The 19469-nt window shown below is 42.3% G+C and overlaps 1 protein-coding gene and 1 non-coding gene across 2 annotated transcripts; both read right to left on the bottom strand.

Moving 5' to 3' along the window:
• Positions 1-1462: 1462 nt before the first annotated feature.
• LOC116234715 (mitochondrial import inner membrane translocase subunit Tim23) lies at positions 1463-19434 on the bottom strand. Its single transcript, XM_031602477.2, has 7 exons — positions 19269-19434; positions 18946-19004; positions 17059-17152; positions 16827-16911; positions 12385-12443; positions 9670-9780; positions 1463-2111 (listed from the first exon to the last, which is right to left on the bottom strand). The coding sequence occupies exons 1-7, from the start codon at positions 19369-19371 to the stop codon at positions 1996-1998; spliced, it is 627 nt and encodes a 208-aa protein (XP_031458337.1). The 5' UTR covers positions 19372-19434; the 3' UTR covers positions 1463-1995.
• LOC116234804 (small nucleolar RNA SNORA74) lies at positions 13092-13291 on the bottom strand. Its single transcript, XR_004168205.1, has one exon. It is a non-coding gene; the product is annotated as a small nucleolar RNA SNORA74 (small nucleolar RNA).
• Positions 19435-19469: the final 35 nt, after the last annotated feature.

Here is a 19469-nt window from a genome sequence, read left to right as displayed (position 1 = left end):
TGCATGCTGCTGCTACTAGATGGTCACTACTCCCCTTTTTCTTCCATGTGAAAACTGCAGCATTCCAAGCTAAATCCCATGCAGAGCTGGTTGCTGCTGTGGCTGTATTTCATAACTCAACTACACATCACTATATAAAAGCAGGTTAGGAACCACAGCTGTTAATAGCCTTAGAAATAAAGCTTATTGTAGAAAAACACACTTAGCTCTGCTCTGAGGCAAGCAGTTCCAGGCAACAATCCTTTGTCTATCCTTGCTGAGCATGCAGGAGTACAACTCCTATTAAAGGTGACTAAGAAACACGGACTGAGAGGAACCCTCAACACCAGTGGGGAGGAAAACAGCAGCTCTATCTGAAATTGCATGCACCTTTCCCATGTCCCACCATCAGCACTGCACAGCTGGTGCCCAACTCACCTTTCTGCAGCTGGAAGCAGGACACAGTTTCTTCAGTGGTGCAGCCCTAAAGAGTGTGTGCTAAAAGGTCCAGCCCTTATACCACAACACCGATACATAACCCACTCTGAATGAAGTGGAACATAAATAAGGTTTAACAAGAAACAGCATTTACAAAGCAGATGGAAAATGGTTTTCTTTCCTTTATGTTAGACCTAGTTAAATGCTGGCAGAAAGCACCTGCTTTGAGCTGGCAGCCAAGCAAGGCCAATGGAGTGCAACTGTGAAGTCTCCTTCAGGAGAGAGGCTCCTTGACAGAGAGAAAAGCACTGCTACCTTTCTTCTTCTACTTTGTCTCTATTTTTGTGCAGTGTACTGTAACTACCAAAAGCTTTACAGGAAGTTATTTATTAAGAAGTATCTCTCTTGGTTGTTTTTTTTTCTCCCCTGCCTTTGTCCTGTCCTGGGCTTGCTTAATTACAAACTTAAGGAATGAGCTTTTAAACAGTAGTCTTGACTACTGAATTGATTTGTAACTTACTGTTCCATTTATCTACAAAAAGTGCTATCAAGCATTTCACAAACCATTTCATGGTTTCACTTCAATGCTGGTAAAGGCGTAGATTCATCATTTCACCAGTAATCTGTAAGAACTACTTGGGGATTGGGAAGATAAACTTAATAACTAAAAACCCAGTAACAGCAAGCAAGAGAAGTACTTGTATTGCTTGGTTTCTAATGGTTGGCTGAGCGAGCTGTAAGGTCCTGGAGCACCAAAATGTTTATAACCCAATGACAGCTGTCTTGCAATAGTAATTGGTTACTGCCCTCCATCCATACACAACTTCTGTGTTTGTTACAAGTCAGAGAGTGGCACCAGCCCCTGCCCAGCGTGCCTTGCTGTCACCATGCATCAGGAGACAATCGGCCATCCATCACTTCCCCTCACCCAACTGCCTCATGACTCTATCACAATGGGCCTTCAAAGCTGAACTGTAAATGCAAGTCACTGGATGCAGGACGTCTTTGTCTCAACAACAGCAGGAACAGCAAAGCATAGAAAAGGTGTTGCATAAGTACCACCCTTTTTATTAATTACAATATCCCTTTTAACAGCTTACCCTGAGCTGTAAGAGCAACGAGCCCTGCCCTGTGCCAGTTGCTGCTGGAATCTCCCACCTGCTCCGGCTGCCCAGGTGCTGTTGACAGACCACAGTGAAGGGCTCTATGGACAGAGCCTTTATTGTGCAGCAGCAGCACTCATCTGCCCAGACCTGGCAGCACAGCTGGCACAGTGATGGGACTCAAGCACACTGCATGGCTCTGGCCCAGGGCTGGCTGGTGAGCGTGTCAGGGAGACTGTTGTGGTGGCCGCTCCGCTCGCTTGCAGGTCCAACAACTATCACTGCCTCCAACAAGTGGCTGGCAGGAAGGAAAGGGCCAATCCAGCCAAACGTTGGCAAGAGGTTCCTCCCAACACAGCTTCCTTCAGTTTCTCACTAATTGTAAATAGAATAGGAAAGGGCACCAGACAGATCTCGCAGTGATTGGATTGGTGACTGTGCAAGCGTGTCCTCTGCCCGGCGCTGGCTGCCCTGCTCAGAGGGACTGCCGGGAAATGGAGCCCTTCATGTGCTCCCAGTTGTTATACAGAGCGTAGAGGCCAGTGAGAGTCAGACCTGCAATGCCCCCTCGTGCTATCCCACGCACTCCACCTGAAAAAGAAGAAAAGCTCATTAACACTATTCCATGCGATCATCAGCTGCAGTAACTCCCAAGAAGTTGTTCACATCTACAACATGTGCTTTTTTGAATAACCTTCCAGAAGGGGTGCCTGTGGAACCCTCAGAACAACAGCTAAGCTCAGGAGAGGTGGTTGATCACCCCGACTCTACTCCTGCTGTTGTGACTTCTGTCACACTTCTGCAAACAGAGCACCACAGCTTTAGAAACCACACAGAACGCTTGAAGGAATGATGACTTTTCCAAAGTCCTACTGTTTCTATTTCATCTTTCCTCAGCAGAGGTTTCCAGGCAAACGTGACAACCTCTTGCTTTAAGAGCTCCTCCAGTTAGGGATTCAGATGGGGAATAAAAGTCCTGTTTGTCCATGAGTCACTAGATTTGAATGGAAAAAGGGCAGGATGGCAATAAAGGAACAGGAGTGATGTGTGTGTGACCTTGGGAACCAGAGGCTGAGGAGGGCCATCAGACAGAACTTTTTGGTATACATTAAACCTTCTGAAAATAAAATAAAATAAAATAAAATAAACCTTAAAAAAAAAAGAAAGCAATAACTGTCAAGAACTTCCTAGGGCAATGCATTGAATAATCTCCTCTATTCTTATATTCTTCACCTTTAAAGTCATTCTGCAATGGCAAAGACTGAGAAGCACAGACAATAAATATGTATATATAAAGCTACTTAGTTGAACCTAAGGATTCTGTAAGTTGTGACAGTAAAAATCCAGTGCAGGTGTGGCCACTGCCAGTGCATGGCTGGGATGTGGGAGTCAGTGGCACCACAGCCTCACACACCCCACGTGAACTGCAACGTGCAGTGGCAGAAGGGGAGGGAGGCATCTGTCCCTCCGCTGTTACCGAACAGCAGAACGGTTGTGTTTCTCAGGAGCAGAGAGTGCTTCTGGTCAAGTTCCCAGAATATACTCTGACCACATGGGAACATCTGAGAGCGTGACTCAACACCGGGGAACTTCAGAGTTTGATTCTGCAATGTTTATCTGTGCCAAACTAAGCATGCAAGATAACACACACCATCGTGGCCAGATGCCATGTGCCCACGTGGTAAAGTTCCTCAGGCTTGAAAGGAAGCACATCCCAGTAATCAGCAATGACTATTCCTTTCTTTTACCATTAGGGGCCATAAAGCTGTTTCACAGGATTGCATCTAGGCTTTTAGTGGGGCAGGGAGCTGTAGGCTCCAGCTAGGCTGAGACAGCCCTACATGCGCTGCAAGATCAAACATATTTCACTGGAGCTGTTAAAGCTGTTCGTGCTGCTGGACATGTGCTGCAACCAGGAAGCTGCAGAGCCAAGAGCAGAGCTTGGACTCCATAACAGAGGTCAGATCTGGCTGTGGCTTTCTAGAAACTTCACTGCCAGACTTACTGTGATGACCTGGGTTTGGATACAAACCTGCTGAGGTCACTGCCCTCACTGCTCCAAGTAAAGCTCTGAGCAGTAAGAAAAGACATTTATGCACCTATGTGCCCAAACCAGGAACCCAAAGGCAGACTTGTGGCTTTGGTAGCTCAGCCTGACCTCGCTGCAAAAAAAGCTTCTCAAAGGAAGGGCTCACAGCTGGGTACACACTGGGCACACACAGGCGTCCCTCTGCGGGCAGCTGCTGGCTGCAAGCCACACGTATACCATGTGCAAAACCTGCAAAAATACCATTTGCTCATTGCTTTTTTGAGAAAAAATGAATTAAACATTAGCCTAATATTCTGCTGCTTATATTAAGTAGCAATTCTTTGTGGAAGAAACCTCCAAAAGAGGGCTCCTAACCATGCAGCTCTACAGGGAAGAGGATGAAACATGGCATATCTGCACAGAAAGTGAGGCAGCATGGGGCTGTGACTGTCCCTATAGACCCTCCCTTCAGCTCCAAGCCCTATTCCCCTCCTTTCACCTTAAAATCATATTTTCTCTACAGAAGAAAGGTTGGTTGGAGGCTGATGGAGCCTGATTGTGAGGGAGGTCAGGAGAACTCTTTAATATGCACAGTGGAGCCATCTTCCAGCATCCACACAGGCTTGGTGCTGCTCCTAACAAAAAATAAGCGTTAACATTGTCACATACCATGTCCAGTCAGGAGAGGAGGGAAGCCCTAACCTACTTACAAAGCATCAACCCTACAGGCCTGAAGCATTCTGCAGGTCCTGCACAGAATTTAAGGCCCCTTGGACTTTGTGGAAAATGCATAAAGGGAAGTCTGTCTGTTTCATGAGCAAGAAATCATGCAGCTGAAAATGAGTGCCTTACTGAGTTAGTTTAAAAAAAAACATCAAAGCAGAAACCACGTAAAGAAATTTCCTTTCCACAACTGATTTCCATCTAAGTAAAAGCCTCCAGATCTGTGGCAAACACTGAACAGTAATGCACTGCAGAATGTAGCCGCCCAGTTGCCGGGCAGGAAATGTTAAGCCCTCTGAAAAAATCACCTTGTTTCTTAAATAAACAAAAAAATGGAAAAAACCTCTCCCCTCCCATCTCAGCTGTGTTTCCATGATAGCCAAGTTCTCACCCCTCCTCTGCAATCGCCCTCTGCAGCCCTCAGATACCAATTCTGTCTCAGCAAACCCTGCTAGAAACGTGATGGTGGGCCTCCCATCCTGTGTGCTGGGCTGAGATAAAGGCCCAGCTGACAGACACTTCTGAGAGCAGGTATTTCGAGATCAGGCAACTTTCAGGATTGATAGCTGAGAAGCTGCTGTGGGTTTCTGAAAAAGCACCTAAGGCTTCCTGCGTGACAGTGTGGTTGGTTTGGCTTTAGCTGATGCACCTTTTCACCAGAATACTGGCCTTTATCTCTGACACATTTGACATGCATAGCACACTGTGAGATGACTCAATGTATTCTAACAGCAGATGCAGTGAATTTGACTCAGTAGGGAAAAACATGACCTACGCTGTTCAACACGAGGGTAAAATCTTCCATTTCAGACTTTACTGCCCATATTTTCAGAATGTATTCTCAGAGCTCTCATTTCCTGGATGCATAAAACAAGAACATTCTATGGTAACATTAGGGATACCTTAACAAAAGAACTAAGGCATGATTAGTTTTTCCTCTCCTCTGATATTCAGAGTGGGAACAGCTTCACTTCCTTCAGGGCCTGTAGGACAAATATGTTACTTAAATAACCTAAGGACTTGGTTTTTCACATACACAAGGCAACTTCAGCTTTTTAAGTTTTAAGAGAGTACTGATGTCTAAATACCTGACAGATATGAAGTTTAAAGTTCAGAAGCAAATCATTTACTTGCTTTTCTCTGAATAAAGCAGTGCATTAAGAGATGCCAGAGCCACAGCTGCAGCAGCCTGCTAGCAGTTTCTTCCCCTGCCTCCCTTCCACAGAAAGAAACAAGAAAAAAAAAAACACCTGTCTGGCCTAAAGAAAAATAGATTGAACCCAGAGGGAAGACACCTTTATAGTTCACAACGTAATTAGTGAACCCAAATACCCTTGGCTCCTACCAATGTAGTTCACAGAACTGATCTTTAGCTCTGTGCAGACTTTACTGCTAGCAGTATAATATTTAGCCCTTCTTAACTAACTCATGACACACTGATTTCAAGGGTTGTGATCTGAGATCTTCAGATGACAAGTACTGCCTTTGGTTATTGCTAGCATCCATTTCTCTTCAAATTATTTTATACTAAATTACGTACCAGCTACTGTGCAAAAGGCAAGAGAGGTTCTATCAGGCTCCTACTGCACAGAAGCACAGTAAGCAAAATTGATTCAGCTTGTCCAAAGAGTTTATTCTTGTTCCTATCTCACCTGCGGTACAGTGGAAATAAAAGTTATCTAACAAGAAGAACATCTACAGCCTGCGTAATGCTCAGATAAAGGTCACTGAAGTTTTCTGTTTAGTGAACTCTGTAAGGCTACAGTGAGAAACCAATGCCTGTCACCTGGACTCAGACCAAAGGCCCTCCCAGCTCAGTATCTTTTTCCCGACTGATCAATACTTAGTGCAGAGCAATCCAACATTTCTTTGCTCTAATGATGTTAGTATGTGTGCTTTGTAACCTTTCAGGACAAAAACACTCATCTAACAGACCTTAACTCCTGCCTTGGTCTGAAGTCAAAGAATAAAGAGTATCTAAGTAAAAGAAAAAACCAACCTTCTAGGCTTAGGAAATCAGACTCCCTTTTAGTCAATCCTGTTCCACTTTCTTAAGCTGCAGCACTTTTATTTCATATGCCACTGACATGGGAACATAAAGGGCTTTTTTTCATCCATCACACCAAATGTTCTGGATGGAATTTATGCTGAGAGCTTTCATGAACTGCAAAGTCTGGTGCAGGAAGTTCATACTGAACATGGCTACTTTTAGGCTAAGAGCTAGTAAGTAACCGTAGCATTTTACCAGCGAGAAAGTCAGAGACCACCTTGGACAAATGGATCTGCAAAAGTGTGCTGCCTCCAAGCTCCCCAAGTTAATTCCACTTTCAAACTCTACTCACAGCTCCTGTTGATCCAACCCATGCAGTGTACCTAGATGGATTCCATGCTAACATTCCCCTCCTTGCAGCGAACTAACCTACGTGACTGGCTGCAAGGAGGTCTGTCAGAACTCCTGGGGACTTAACTGCTTTAGTCACTTGCAATGGAGAATTTTCAACAAGTAACACCATTTCCAATGAACACAGAAGAGCAGAATTTCCAGAGTCGGCACTTGCAGACTTTAATATTCTTTTTATCTCCTCATACACAAGCTGTGGGTTAAGGAGTCTTGCACAAACCTGCTTGCAAACTGCTGGCTTTAGGGTGTGGGTGATCTCAAAGCCTTCTGGCTGCTGGCATTTTGGTAATGATTAACACCTCTGCAAAGACAAACTGTGAACACTAGGACCAGTCTGGGGCAACAAACCTCCAAGAAGTCTTCATACTACTTTTGTTTCCTGTCCACTCATGCTTTCTCAGCAAAGGCCAAATCACTTCAGTTTCAGAAACAGTCTACAGGAAGGCTTTGTACAATACATAAAAGAGCATTTTTCCAGCATGGCAGGATTGTTCCATCAGTGCCATGCTTAAAAAGGAAGTCAGAACAAAAAAACCTGCCTTACTTTATACCGTTTCTTCTGAAACACATTCCTATCTCTTCACAAAAGAGAAATGATAGGAATGAAAAATGTGAGTGCTTCAACAACACTGCCTCTGTCAACTCTGCATCCTCCCTTGTTTATTAATAGAATGGAGTTGATTTGGGAGGGGTGCCCCTGGGAATTTCTGACTGCTGTTGAAATGTGAGTGTTTTCACAGAAATGTTTCAGCCTTCAAATTGCCCCTTTTAATGCCAATACAACATGGCATTCCATGTAACATAAAATGGTTACAAGCTTAGAGTACATCACAGACCTGAACTGATCCTTTGCATATGATGTAACAGAGGTATTTCAGGGCTTTTGGACACATGTATTCATGTTGGGTAAAGGCACAGCTTTTGAAGGAAGCTTTACCATACTGTGTGAGGAAGGGTACTCTGTCATAAGGGGTAGGAAAGGAAGCGTGGGAGAAAAAGCAGGAAGAACAGAGCATGAAAGGAAAAAATGAAAATATTGAAATTAAGTTCATCCAACAGATGTGGCCAACATCTTTTTCACTTCCAGAACTAATCCTTAAAAATAAAGGTCTACTGTGCTGCTCACATTGCCTGTGAAAATGTATTTCTTTTGACTTTCTGTGCAGGAGGTATAGCAGAAATCCAACACTGATGAATACACACTTATTCACTACACTTACCTTTATCAGTGTGACTATGACCTCAACAGATCATATGTTACAAACGAGAAGTCCCACTGTGCTCTGGTAATTTTTTTTTTAGTATCAGATGACTGCGTGTGACCAAAGTAGGCATGCATGGTTGCACTGCACCAAGAAATGATCACACAAAATGCCAGTTCCATACTTCTGAAAGGCATAGGGGGAAACAACTTCTGGAGTGCAAGATGACAGTCGTGGCAGAATAGAATTCTTACATTTTCTGTAGCCTATGCAGCTGTAGATGGCCATCTAGCAGATTCCTCAGGAAGTCCCAATTAAGTAATTGATTGCAAGAGAGCTATATGCTCTAGCAAGGTTAAGTGAACCAGTTGGCATTTCTAAGACTGCTCCAGCCAACGACTGCTGCTTTTAATTAGTCTAAATCAACAGAAAAATAAGGTATCTCAAGCTGCTTTGTTCCATATATAAAGAAGATATTCAAAAACATTTCTAAAACACTGAGGCTCAGCAAAATATGCAAAAGTAGAGAGGTTAATTATAGAATTATCTCCTCATACAGGTGAATTATACAGCCTAACTTTTATTGAGGTACATAAAACTGACACTTTTTTTCCTCTGGTACCCAGTAATTCTCTAAAAATTATGATCCCTCCAATTGCTGAGCCTGGAATAATAACTTCTGTGTTAGCAGAAGTCTTGTTGACGAAGTTCAGGCCTTCTCCTTTGCAAACAACTCAATATTCACCAGCAAACTCACCTTAAACCCATGCTGCTCTAACACTGATGGTCTTGATCACTGTGCAAAGATGAGAGTCCTACCACAATGGCTGTACAAACATCCATGTGATAACTTTACAAATATATTAACTTCTTTCTGCATACTTTAACGATACAAATCCATAAAATCTCAGGTTTAGAAAACAATCTTAAGGCTTCTTTAAGTGTTCCATTTGAATTCCTGATTTTTCACTTCCTTGGATGTGATTTTTTTTTTTTTAATTAACCCCTGTTTGGAAAGTAATTTTGTCTTAAACTGGTTAAGATTGTACAAGATGAATGTTTTGTACATGCTTAGAGAAGGCCATGGTCTCTTTCTATTTTAATATTTCTGTTATTTCTTAACCTTAGAAGCTGACAGCATCATTTTTTTCCTTTTTGGCATAAGTAAACAATTTCAATTAGCTAAAAAAAGATATGCAACTTCACCAAATTTCACAGGTAGCTGAGACCTAGCCCACACATTGTTTTGCACACAACTAAGTCTGCTGAAGGGAAATTTGCATTTAAAAAGGTAAATGACATTTCCAGCAGAATTAAGCTGCATTCTTTCCGTCTTGCAAAGGTCTAACAATAATCATGAGAAACAAATTATGTTTGTTATATACATATACCAAATAAACAGGCTAATGTTTACTCATCTTTATGGTGAGATCATAGAAAAAAAGTACCTAGCTTGTTCTTAGCTGCCTTCTTCAGGTATAGCAGGAATAAAAACCAACACTCTCACAAGGCTGTCAGTGGATGCAAGGAAATCGGAATCTCCTTCCACAGTGAAGGAGAGGTTGGAGATGGAAGGTGAGAAATACAGAACACCTTGATTGCTTCACGATGAAGCTTATTACAAGTCACTCATAAGATATCTGCAACTGCAAAAAGCTATGTTCCAGTTCTGTGCCTAATATACCATTTTTATACTCTCAATTATTGGAGCAGGCCAGTATTTAGAAAAAGTAGCAAGTCCTAATAACTAGAAGAAAGCACAAGAGGAAAAATAAAAGCATTTTGTCACTCTACCAGTGCTTTTGTATAGCATTCCTGTCAAGGTTCCAGCAGCTATGGTATTCAGGTCATCTTCTGCACCTCGTGTTTTTTCAATGATGACTCCAAAAGCACTGTACAGCAAAGCTGGGAAGGAAAAGTATTAAAAAATTCAAGTTAAAATTCCCACTGTCTAAGATACAAGGCTCAGAATCAAGGCTCAGTGTAAGTAGTTAAACTGTACACAGATTTTCTGCCTTTGGTGTTTACTCCAGCCCTCATAGTTATACAGATAACCTTTCTCTAGCCATAGTTTGGTCATAAAGTAGCATTACTCATGATATCTGGTACTGTCTGAAGACATGACAAACATGATATCAAGTGGCCGAGGCTTAGGCCTGTTTAAAAGCTTTCCAAGATTTAACTGTGTACTGTCAGGCTTTATCTTGCCCTCTGGAGACGGGACGAAACAAATCAGCTCAACACTTTCTACACAACAGACCAAATTGTTGTCCACAAATCACCAAGATTTAATGCCAGTTGTTTAGGTGTAGCATTCAGAACATGGTACCACAGACTGGAGAACAAGGGTCTATGTTTCCTGCATAAATGCTTGGGATTTGATATATACAACTGCTTCACCTCTGCTTCATAGGAGAACTTTGTCCCCAAACTTTGCAGAAGTCTGTCAACTATCCTGAAGAGGACTTAGAAATGTGTCAACTTTCAATATGTATGCACATACAGCTTAAACTTTCTGTACAAAGGAGAAGCCCCCCCAAACCCACCCTAAGGAGTCTGATGGTATAATCACATTTCAGGCTCTGGACAGGAGAGCATGTCACAGTCTTCAAGTGATGACAACACTGTGTCACTTTCATCTTTCATCTGCTAAGAGTTAAAGTCTTTATTTCTGCTATAAGCAGCCATATTAAAGTTGGTAAGACAAGCAATAGCATCTTTTTCCAGACAGGCAATGATGGTTTTCACTGTCTTAGTTGCATGTTGTATGAACAATGAGGAGAAGAAAGAGCTACATTCAACACATTCTTTTAAATAAATATGTTGCTACCTCTGTTTAGGAACAGAATGACAAAAAATTGTCTGTACTGACAAAAGGAATCTGATACACAGAAATGCTGCACAAATGAAATAAAATGCAAAAATTCTTTAGCTTTTTTCAAGGATTTTCTCTAGTACATAGGATGATGCAGAGCTAATACCAACCCCCCAGATATAAAGTTCTGCTTAACTCTGTGACTCATGAAGTCATACTTTGTAACAAAAGAAACAAGTTGTTACTGGAATGCACAAACATTTTCTTGAGTAATCTTTCTTCAAACACAGCTGAAAAATCCTGTTAATGTGTCACTTACCTTCGGACCTTGAACTGCAGTGTTCCTGCATCCCATTTTTCAGAAATGTTTTGATTAGAGTTGGAATAGAAAATACCACTCCCCCAACCCCCCGCCCCTTCAGAAAAGAAAAAATCCTAGGCAAATGCTTCCATTTTTGAAAACTGTCATACTCAGTTATTCAGAATCCCATGGTCTCTACATTATATCTCAAAAGTTGATGTCTAAGTTAACTGGCAAACTAACCTACTCTTCAGAAATAAGACTGAAATAAAATGTAATAAATGCAATTTAGCCAATTTTTTTTTTTAATTATGACATAAAATATTTTAAGGTTGTAACACTACATAGTATGTTTTACATACTGATCATTTAACTCCCATTACCACTTTGTGGGGCAATGAGTTCCATCATCGGTAAATTTCAAAACAACACCTTTCCATCAGTTCTCCACTTCTCACAAAAATTCCTTACTGTGAGGGTGGTGAGACACTGGAACAGGTTGTCCAGAGAGGTTGTGGATGCCCCCTTCCCCCTTCCCTGGAAGCATTCAAGGCCTGGCTGGATGGGACTTTGAGCTAGAGGGAGGTGTCCCTTTGATGATCTTAGAGTTCCCTTTCAACCCAAACTGTTCTATGATTCTATGATTCTCCTTTCAGAGTAACCACTTGTTCTTTTTAAGACTGGGAGGTGGGATGGGAACACCAGCCAAAGAGCTTATATTTTCCAGGACTTCAGTCATTCCATTGACTTCCATGGAGTTCCATAAATCATTTTTCTGAAGCAATTTTTTTTCTGTCTCCCTCACTCGGTTTACAGAAATTCTCCCATCAGACTTTTGATAATTTTCTTTGCTCTTTTTCTAATTTGTACTAGTTATAAGCAATGTCTAGACCTGAAATTGCAATTTTTCTACCCAAGCTAACACCATAAAACTACAAAATTTTTTAGTGGCTATCATATTTTCTTCTGCAGAAGCATTTTGATTTTTACCTGGAGACAGACATCAGGGAATGGCCCATATAACCAAAATCTCTTTTTAGATTGTTATTTCTTTCAAAAAAATCCAAATCATACTTTTTGCCTTAAGCTGCAGAATTAACTAGAATTTCCTAACCATTAAATATTACCTTTAATTTTTTGTCTGTTCCTTTTATTCCATAGCTAGATTTCTTGTTTCAAATGCACTAGAAATACTATTCATTAATTAGAGGCTTCTGGCTACTTGCTCTTAAAATTCAATTTTGGCCTTTCTGCTGAAATACTCTCAAATCCCAAAGAAGCAGCTGCAATTGTTCCTGGTGGATGTCAAAATGAAAATGTAGAAGGATATGTTTTCCTTGAAATGGTTACATACTTATAAATTGTTTTCTCTAGAAATGACAAGTTCACTTACCCAGAGATCCCAGAGTGTTCGCCCATAATGCTCCTTGCCTTGTCACCATATTTAGAATTCTGTAAAGAAGTTAAAAAGATATTAAAAGCTTCAGTGCTCTGCTGACTGCTTTACAGTCAGGCATTATTCTAAGCCTGAGAATTAATGCTACTGGATTCATGATAGCAGGTATGAAGTGTTTATACTACATGTCTATCACTGAAACTGGAATAACAAACTAAAAAGCCTTCTAAAATAGAACAGTAAGGAAAAGCATACACCTTGGTAATACATAATCTCCTCCATCATGCATATTCCAAAGAGCAGGGCATGCACTCCTAATGGCAAATATTTATTTTGGTCTAGTCTTAAGAAAATCTGTCCTTTGAGACAGACTCGCACCATATCAAGATGTGAATCTCTTCCCTTCAAATGACTTCTTAAACTTACTAATTTGTTTGTAACACAGCTTTTCGTATAGCTAGTGAGAACGATTGATATAACTGAGTTGTTTTAACTGTAACATCTCCAAGAAAGCCAGAGTGCTCTTTTAGAAGGTGCAAGCAAAACAGAGATCATGTATCAGGGAGCGTGGTGACACCTAAATGAGTGAGATAGGAATGAAACACAAGTCTGAACAAACTCATATCAGTGGGAAAGAGGAAATCCTGTAATTCCATTTGTGAAAAGGAGCACACAGCAAAAGTAAGGCACCCTAAATATTTCTGCATGTATGCTTCCGGACTAGCACTGAAGAGCAAAATGAAACCCTTAGCACACTCTCAGGGAAGCACCACGTCACTTCTTCTTGGCATCAGCTGTCACCAGAACGGTGACAACAGCCAGAAGAGATGACTGATTTTTATCTCCCAGCAGTGTAACACTGCCACAGGCACAGCATTGCCCTGGACAGCTGACTACCGCTGGAGCTTAGTTCATCACTTCACACAATGAAAATGTTACACATTGTATTCCTTCTCATTTGAGTTTGTTTGATTTCATTTCTTACTACTTTTCCTCTTTCCTAACTAGGAAAGGGACAGAGGCTGCTTCTGAACATGGTTATGTAATGAACTTCATTTTGAAGTGAGGAAAATACCCAAGAGGCCAGGGTATTGACAGTCTCCTTCTCAATACAACCCCTAGCTCCATTTTGTCAACATTCCATCAATTCGGAATTGATGAGAAAATTATTATTTTAACACATAAAATACTACAAGATATCTGAAGGGAAATACCAGCAAAATGTATATTTTAAAAAGTGTACATTTAGGATGAATTTAAAGGAGATATAGAGAAACATTTCTCCTCCTTGCCTTTGATTAGGAAAAGACCAAAATTAATACATTAATTCAAAGTGATGATGATCCTCAACATGTTTTCCCTTGAAGGGCAAGGACAACAAAACAGCAGCGTGTGCAATGACTGCCACCTGCTGGGCCGGACCCATCAAAATCTGCATGAAAACATTTATCTGTCTAAGCTCATTATGAATACAAAAAGTACAATTTTGTTTATCTATGGAAGAGTCGGAACTCTTATGGGGAGTATTCTGGTTTTATCTTTAATACTACAAATGGTAAAGAATGGGATGGAAAATACAGAAACTGTTTTAAAAGGAGAAGAGTCTGTACAAACTGGACTGTGAAATAATAGCACATCGCTTGTTTAAAATTCCCTTTTTCCAAAGAAATTTAGAAGAATGAAAACAGTCTCCCTCAGTTATTTCACTCTTCCAGTTTGCGATGTCTCCTTTAAGGGCACTTATGTTTTCTTATAGTGGCGTCTAAACTACCAATAATTATATAAGTATACTGCATCCTTTCAAACAACAAGATATGGTGTCAGTTTGGGAATGCTGGGGATACTCATGGATGCTGTGATCCAGAAAATCCTATACTTTGTGTAGGGGAACTGTTAGGTCACGACTTGAACTGGTGATTGAGCACCTGGTGGAGGGGTGTTGCTGGCCTGGGAAGCATAGGCAAATTGTTTGCACCTGTGTCCCCCACTTGACCAGAAGGGGTGACTCAGTGTGGAGCCACCTTGGGCTCATATAAGAGCCAGCCACTATATGGAGTGCATCTCTTTGGTCTAGGCTAGTTTCTTCAGGAGAAGTACTATACAGCCAGTGAGCTCCTTCACCAGTTGAGTGAGTTCCACTCTTTTTCAATACAACATTAGTCTACCTGCAACTGCTTTGCCTGGTATTGCCAACAGTCTGTCAAAAGCAATTTTGCTTCTTGATGAGCAAAATAATTGGTGTAATTAGCAGGATTCTGGGTAAAGCATCTACAACTCAAAGACAGAAATGGCATTCTAAAGGCTGCTCTGAAGACTGGTTATCTGAAGTGGTGGATTAAATGACTTCACGAGATGCTGAAGGTTTTAAATGAGAAATGCAGAGATGGTCAAGCCAGTGTCCTGTGTATATTACAGACAACTTGGGTCTTCCTTCTTAGAATTCAAATTAGGGGAGTGATCCATGCTTGAAACCCCAAGTTGGGATGCTGTATAATCTTCCGCTCCCTACCCCTGAGGACCTTGTGCCAGGGACTAGTAAGGTAAACTGGCCTTGGAAGATGCAGGTAAGATCAGAGTGGCTTGCTTGCACTGCAGGGGAGGTTACTAGAAGAGGGGGAATCAGTAACTCTGCAAGTAATTGGTACATGTATCCCAGAAATGATAATACAAATCCTGATTTTCATTGTGAAGGGAACACAGATAATGTTGCTTTGGTAGGTCAGAACAATCCCAGTTCTGGTGCTTGACCTACCTAACCATCAATATTGGGCTGAAAAGCAAAGTATAAATGACTTAAGCGTGTCCCTGTTCTGGCAGAAATACTTGTCCAGAACTGTAATATGGCACATATTTTACCTTGGAGGATGGACTTTGCTAGTTCTGGTAATGGTTAAATAGCTGTTTTACTCTCCCTGAGATCTATCGCCTGTAAGACCACCAGGAGGAGCAATGTCACTCAACTCTGATGTGCTCTAATGTCATTGAAGAGTCCTAGTAATGATCTCTTAAATAGCACCTGGTAGTGGACTTCCTTGAAGAAAAGAACAATCTGGACATTTGGAGAAATTGCACAACATTTATGATTCTGCAATAACTACAAACCTTCTGTGAGAGATCCTGCAACAACTATGAAACCTGCTTGCACAAGTGAATCTTTTTAAAGACTTATGCCCGTTCCGGATGGGAATTATTAATTGTATAAATTGTGATTCCAATGCATGAGCTCATCTCCAAATCCACTTGTACGGGAACTATTAGGTCATGGCCTGAGCTGATGATTGAGCACCTGGTGAAGGGGTGTGGCTGGCCCAGGGAGCACAGCTGCAGACAATTTACCTGTGCTTCCCACATGACTGCAAGGGGTATATTGTGGTCCACTTCCCTGGGCTCATTTAAGAGCTAGCCTCTGCAGGAAGAACCTCTCCTAGACACCAGCTGCTTCCTTGAAAGGAGCGTTCCACAGCCAGAGATCCTCACTGCTACCTGGGTGAGTCAAACTTTTTTCCTGTATATGACTATTGGTATTCCCCCAATAATACTTCGCTGGGGATTGCAAAGAATTTGTCAGAAGCAATTTTGCTGCTTTGTAGGGCAAACAGTGCCCAGTCACTGTTCATGTTGTGAAAGGGTAGGATGTAGGGGAACTGTTAGGTCATGGCTTGAACTGGAGATTCAGTACCTGGTGAAGGGCTGTAGCTGGCCTGGGGAGCACAGGCAAATTGTTCACACCTGTGCTCCCCATGGGACCAGAAAGGGTGGACTCCTGGGCTCATGTAAGGGCCAGCCATTGTAGAGAGAGCACCTCTTGGGCTTAGGCTGGTTCATAAGAAGTGCTGCATAACCAGAGATCTCCTTCACCAGTCGAGTGAATACCATTCTTTATAGGACTATCAGACTACCTGCAAATACTTTGCCTGGTATTGTCAAGAACATGTCAGAAGTCATTTTGCTTCTTGGTGAGTGGAACGCTGTGCAATGTTTGCTCAGCAGTATGCAAATCCAGGCGAGCACATCTTTTGCTTTTTAATTTCCTTCCAGTTCTGGTAAGTTCAGGAATGCAGAGAGAAGGTGCTCTCAGATAAATAAGGGGAAAAAATGGCTCTAAACAAATTGCTTCTTTAGAGAATACTTCAACAAATACAATCACTGCCTTGATTTTGAAATAGATTTCTAATAAATAATAAACCAGTAATTTAGTCTCTCAAATATTCGAGATAAGTCAGAAGACATAACTGTCACTAAATGAAAAAAAAAGTTATTGAACTGAACATCTTTAGTCTAAAAACACTTGATAACTCAATGCTGACAAATTTGGATTCCAATTTGTCTCTACTAAAGACATAGATACATTTGGTTTTGCAGTATATTCAGAGCTAATTTTGTTCCATCTTGAAAAAAAAAATTGTTACTAAGCTGAACTTCTACAGTCAAGCACTTACTGTACATTTCTAGGTTTTGACCATGCCATGTTCTGAGTCTCCTTCAAGCCAAGTCGCAAGCCATTCAGTGCACCAAATGCTGCCCCTGGTTAGCAGGAAAAAGAACAGAAATACTAGAAGTAGGCACTGAGAAAACTCAAAGCGTATAGCCTGAAGTTAAATAGCTGTTTATGTAAGGCTACAGGTAAAGGCTGTTGTAATAGCTGGAAAAAGTGAAAATATGACCACGTACCTGTCATACAACATCCTCCAATGGTGAAAAAGGCTAACTCAAATCTGCCACGAGTTTTGTTGGCTCCTGTGGGCAGGATAAACTCATCTGTATCCTGGAGAAAAAAACCCACAACTTTAAGTCAGATACACTTGAAAATACAAAGTGTAGACCACACTTGCTTTCTTAAACCATGCAGTGAACAAAAGCAAAAATATATGTAAACAGTGTTTCTGGATCTGTTATCTACACTAGTTTTATATGGAATATACTCTTATATTTCAATAAGAATGGAAAAATAATTCAAAACCATGAAATGATTTGGGGCCTTTTCTTTTCCACCTATCATAATTCTCTATAAATAATATCAGGCAGACAATCACAAAATGGCTTGGGTTGGAAGGATCATAAATCTCCAACCCCCCTGCCACATGCAGGGCCACCAATGTCCTCATTTAATATTAGACCAGGCTGCCCAGGGCCCCATCCAACCTGGCCTCAAGCACCTCTAGGGACTGGGCAGCCTGTTCCAGCACCTCAGCACTCTCATGATAAAGAAACCAAGCCAAGGAACTCTTATTCTGTGGTCTTGGCAACTATTTATTTCTGTATCTTTAAGGAGGCAACAAGAGACCTGCTCTCATTTAAAGGCTCTTATTTTATTTTTTTTTCAGGCTGTGTAGTGCTGTTCCTCACTGAGCAACCTATACAGATGTAGAAATGCATTAAGGTTTCCCACTACTCTGATGCTAATGGAAGAACTGTATCTATTAAGTATTTTGCTGCACTCAAGCGACCAGTCCTTAAGACATGGGGAGAGGAGGAACATGGAATGCATTTGAAATAGAGATGTCAGGCATAAAAAATGTGAGGCTGGTAGTTTTTGCAGTTGTATGCCCTTTTCCCACAGGAGCTGACTTGTATTCTTATAAGTCAGATATCTAAGTTTGAAAAGATGATGAGCTAGAGAAACCTGCTAAAAAGCAGCACATGGTAGAGCAAGGTCAGCCAAAGCACTTTAATTTCTTATTACGAGACACTGAAAAGACGCATAAGATTCTCAACAAAAATGCTGACTTTCCCAGCGAGGACCATTCACTCCATGTTCAGAAACTATTTGGAGGGTATTTTGGGAAGAGGTTTAAGTAACTACTTAATATTTTTGACTACTCAGCAACAGCAGGCAAGACAACTGTGCCAGGGAATCCACTTATGCAGATGCATATCTCTTGTTTCCTACCATTATAGGCTTGTTGTGTTGTAACCTTAACTGCAGCAGCTCTGAGTGAAAGAGGAACAGAAACAACAGCCCCTTAACTTTGTTCAGAGCTTTCCACTTTTACACCATGAATCAAAAGCACACATAGCAGATGCTATATGACTGGTGACAGTCAGCACTACTTCTGCAAGGTGTGATGATCACAGACAATATAAGCCATATATACATAAAGGAAATAATTAACATGCATCCTTATTGGATTAACTTGAATCTTTTCAATCTTTTGTTAATGTTAGTGGAAAAGAAAAGCGTTACGGGTTTTTAATTAATTTGTTTTTCTTACAACGTGGTCAATGATATTAGCTAACATGAAGCTGTGTTAGGAAACAAGCATTACTGACAGACATGAGGGATGTGCCAAGTGCCCAGATGTGAAAGAGCTGGGGCCTGGTGGTCGAGAAAAGAGGCATAAGAACTCCTTCCACTATTGGCACGTGGACACAGTATCCTTGCTGATTTTGGAACTGGTTTTGTAGCGCAAGCCATTGCACTGTGAGCTTCTATCAGATTTGGAACTGACCCCCGTTGCCACGTGGGGGCTGTAGGCACGGCATTGCCCTGCGGGGATTCTGAGGCCTTCCAGCACGGCCACAACATCCTCAACGCAAAGAAACAAGCGTTCATCTCACCTGTACGAGGTACTTGGGGTCCAAGCTCAAATACGGGGACAGAGGGCTCATTCCCGTTACTGGGGACAAAGACAAAAAGACCACGATGACACGGCTGCGCGCGGCAGCCCCGCACGTAGGGAGCTGACGGAGGCGGCCCTCGTTCACGAGCGCAGCGACGAGCATCGCGCCGAGGGGCGGCCGCAGACCGGCACGAAGCCGCTACCGCCCACCTCACCGCGGGCCCGGCGCCGTGCCGGCCGCGTCCCCGCTCGCCCCGGCCCCTCCGCGTTGTCCCGGCAGCGCCCCCCGCCCGGCCCTCCTCGCCGCCGGCCGTTACTCACGCGGCACCCCGGCCAGGTCGGCGTGCGAGTACCCGGCCCCACCGGCGCCGAAGAGGCCGCCGAGGCCGCTGCCCTTGCTGCTGGAGTTGCCGCCGCCCTCCATGGCGCCTCCGCGCCCGCCGCCACGACCTCCGCGCTGCCGTAAAGCGACGGCGGCGCCGTCGTGAAGCGGCGCCGTCGCGTAGCGGTCCCCTCGCTGCT

This window comes from Phasianus colchicus, chromosome 8 (genome assembly GCF_987193195.1).
Source record: "Phasianus colchicus chromosome 8, bPhaCol1.hap1.1, whole genome shotgun sequence".
Lineage (NCBI taxonomy): Eukaryota > Metazoa > Chordata > Aves > Galliformes > Phasianidae > Phasianus > Phasianus colchicus.
This window is presented reverse-complemented; position numbering and strand designations above follow the sequence as displayed.

Coding starts and splice junctions, on each gene's coding strand:
- LOC116234715 (XM_031602477.2), bottom strand. CDS start 19,371: ATGGAGGGCGGCGGCAACTCCAGCAGCAAGGGCAGCGGCCTCGGCGGC. Junction 19,005..19,268: donor CGACCTGGCCGGGGTGCCGC/GTGAGTAACGGC, acceptor CTTTGTCCCCAG/TAACGGGAATGAGCCCTCTG. Junction 17,153..18,945: donor ACCCCAAGTACCTCGTACAG/GTGAGATGAACG, acceptor TTTTTTCTCCAG/GATACAGATGAGTTTATCCT.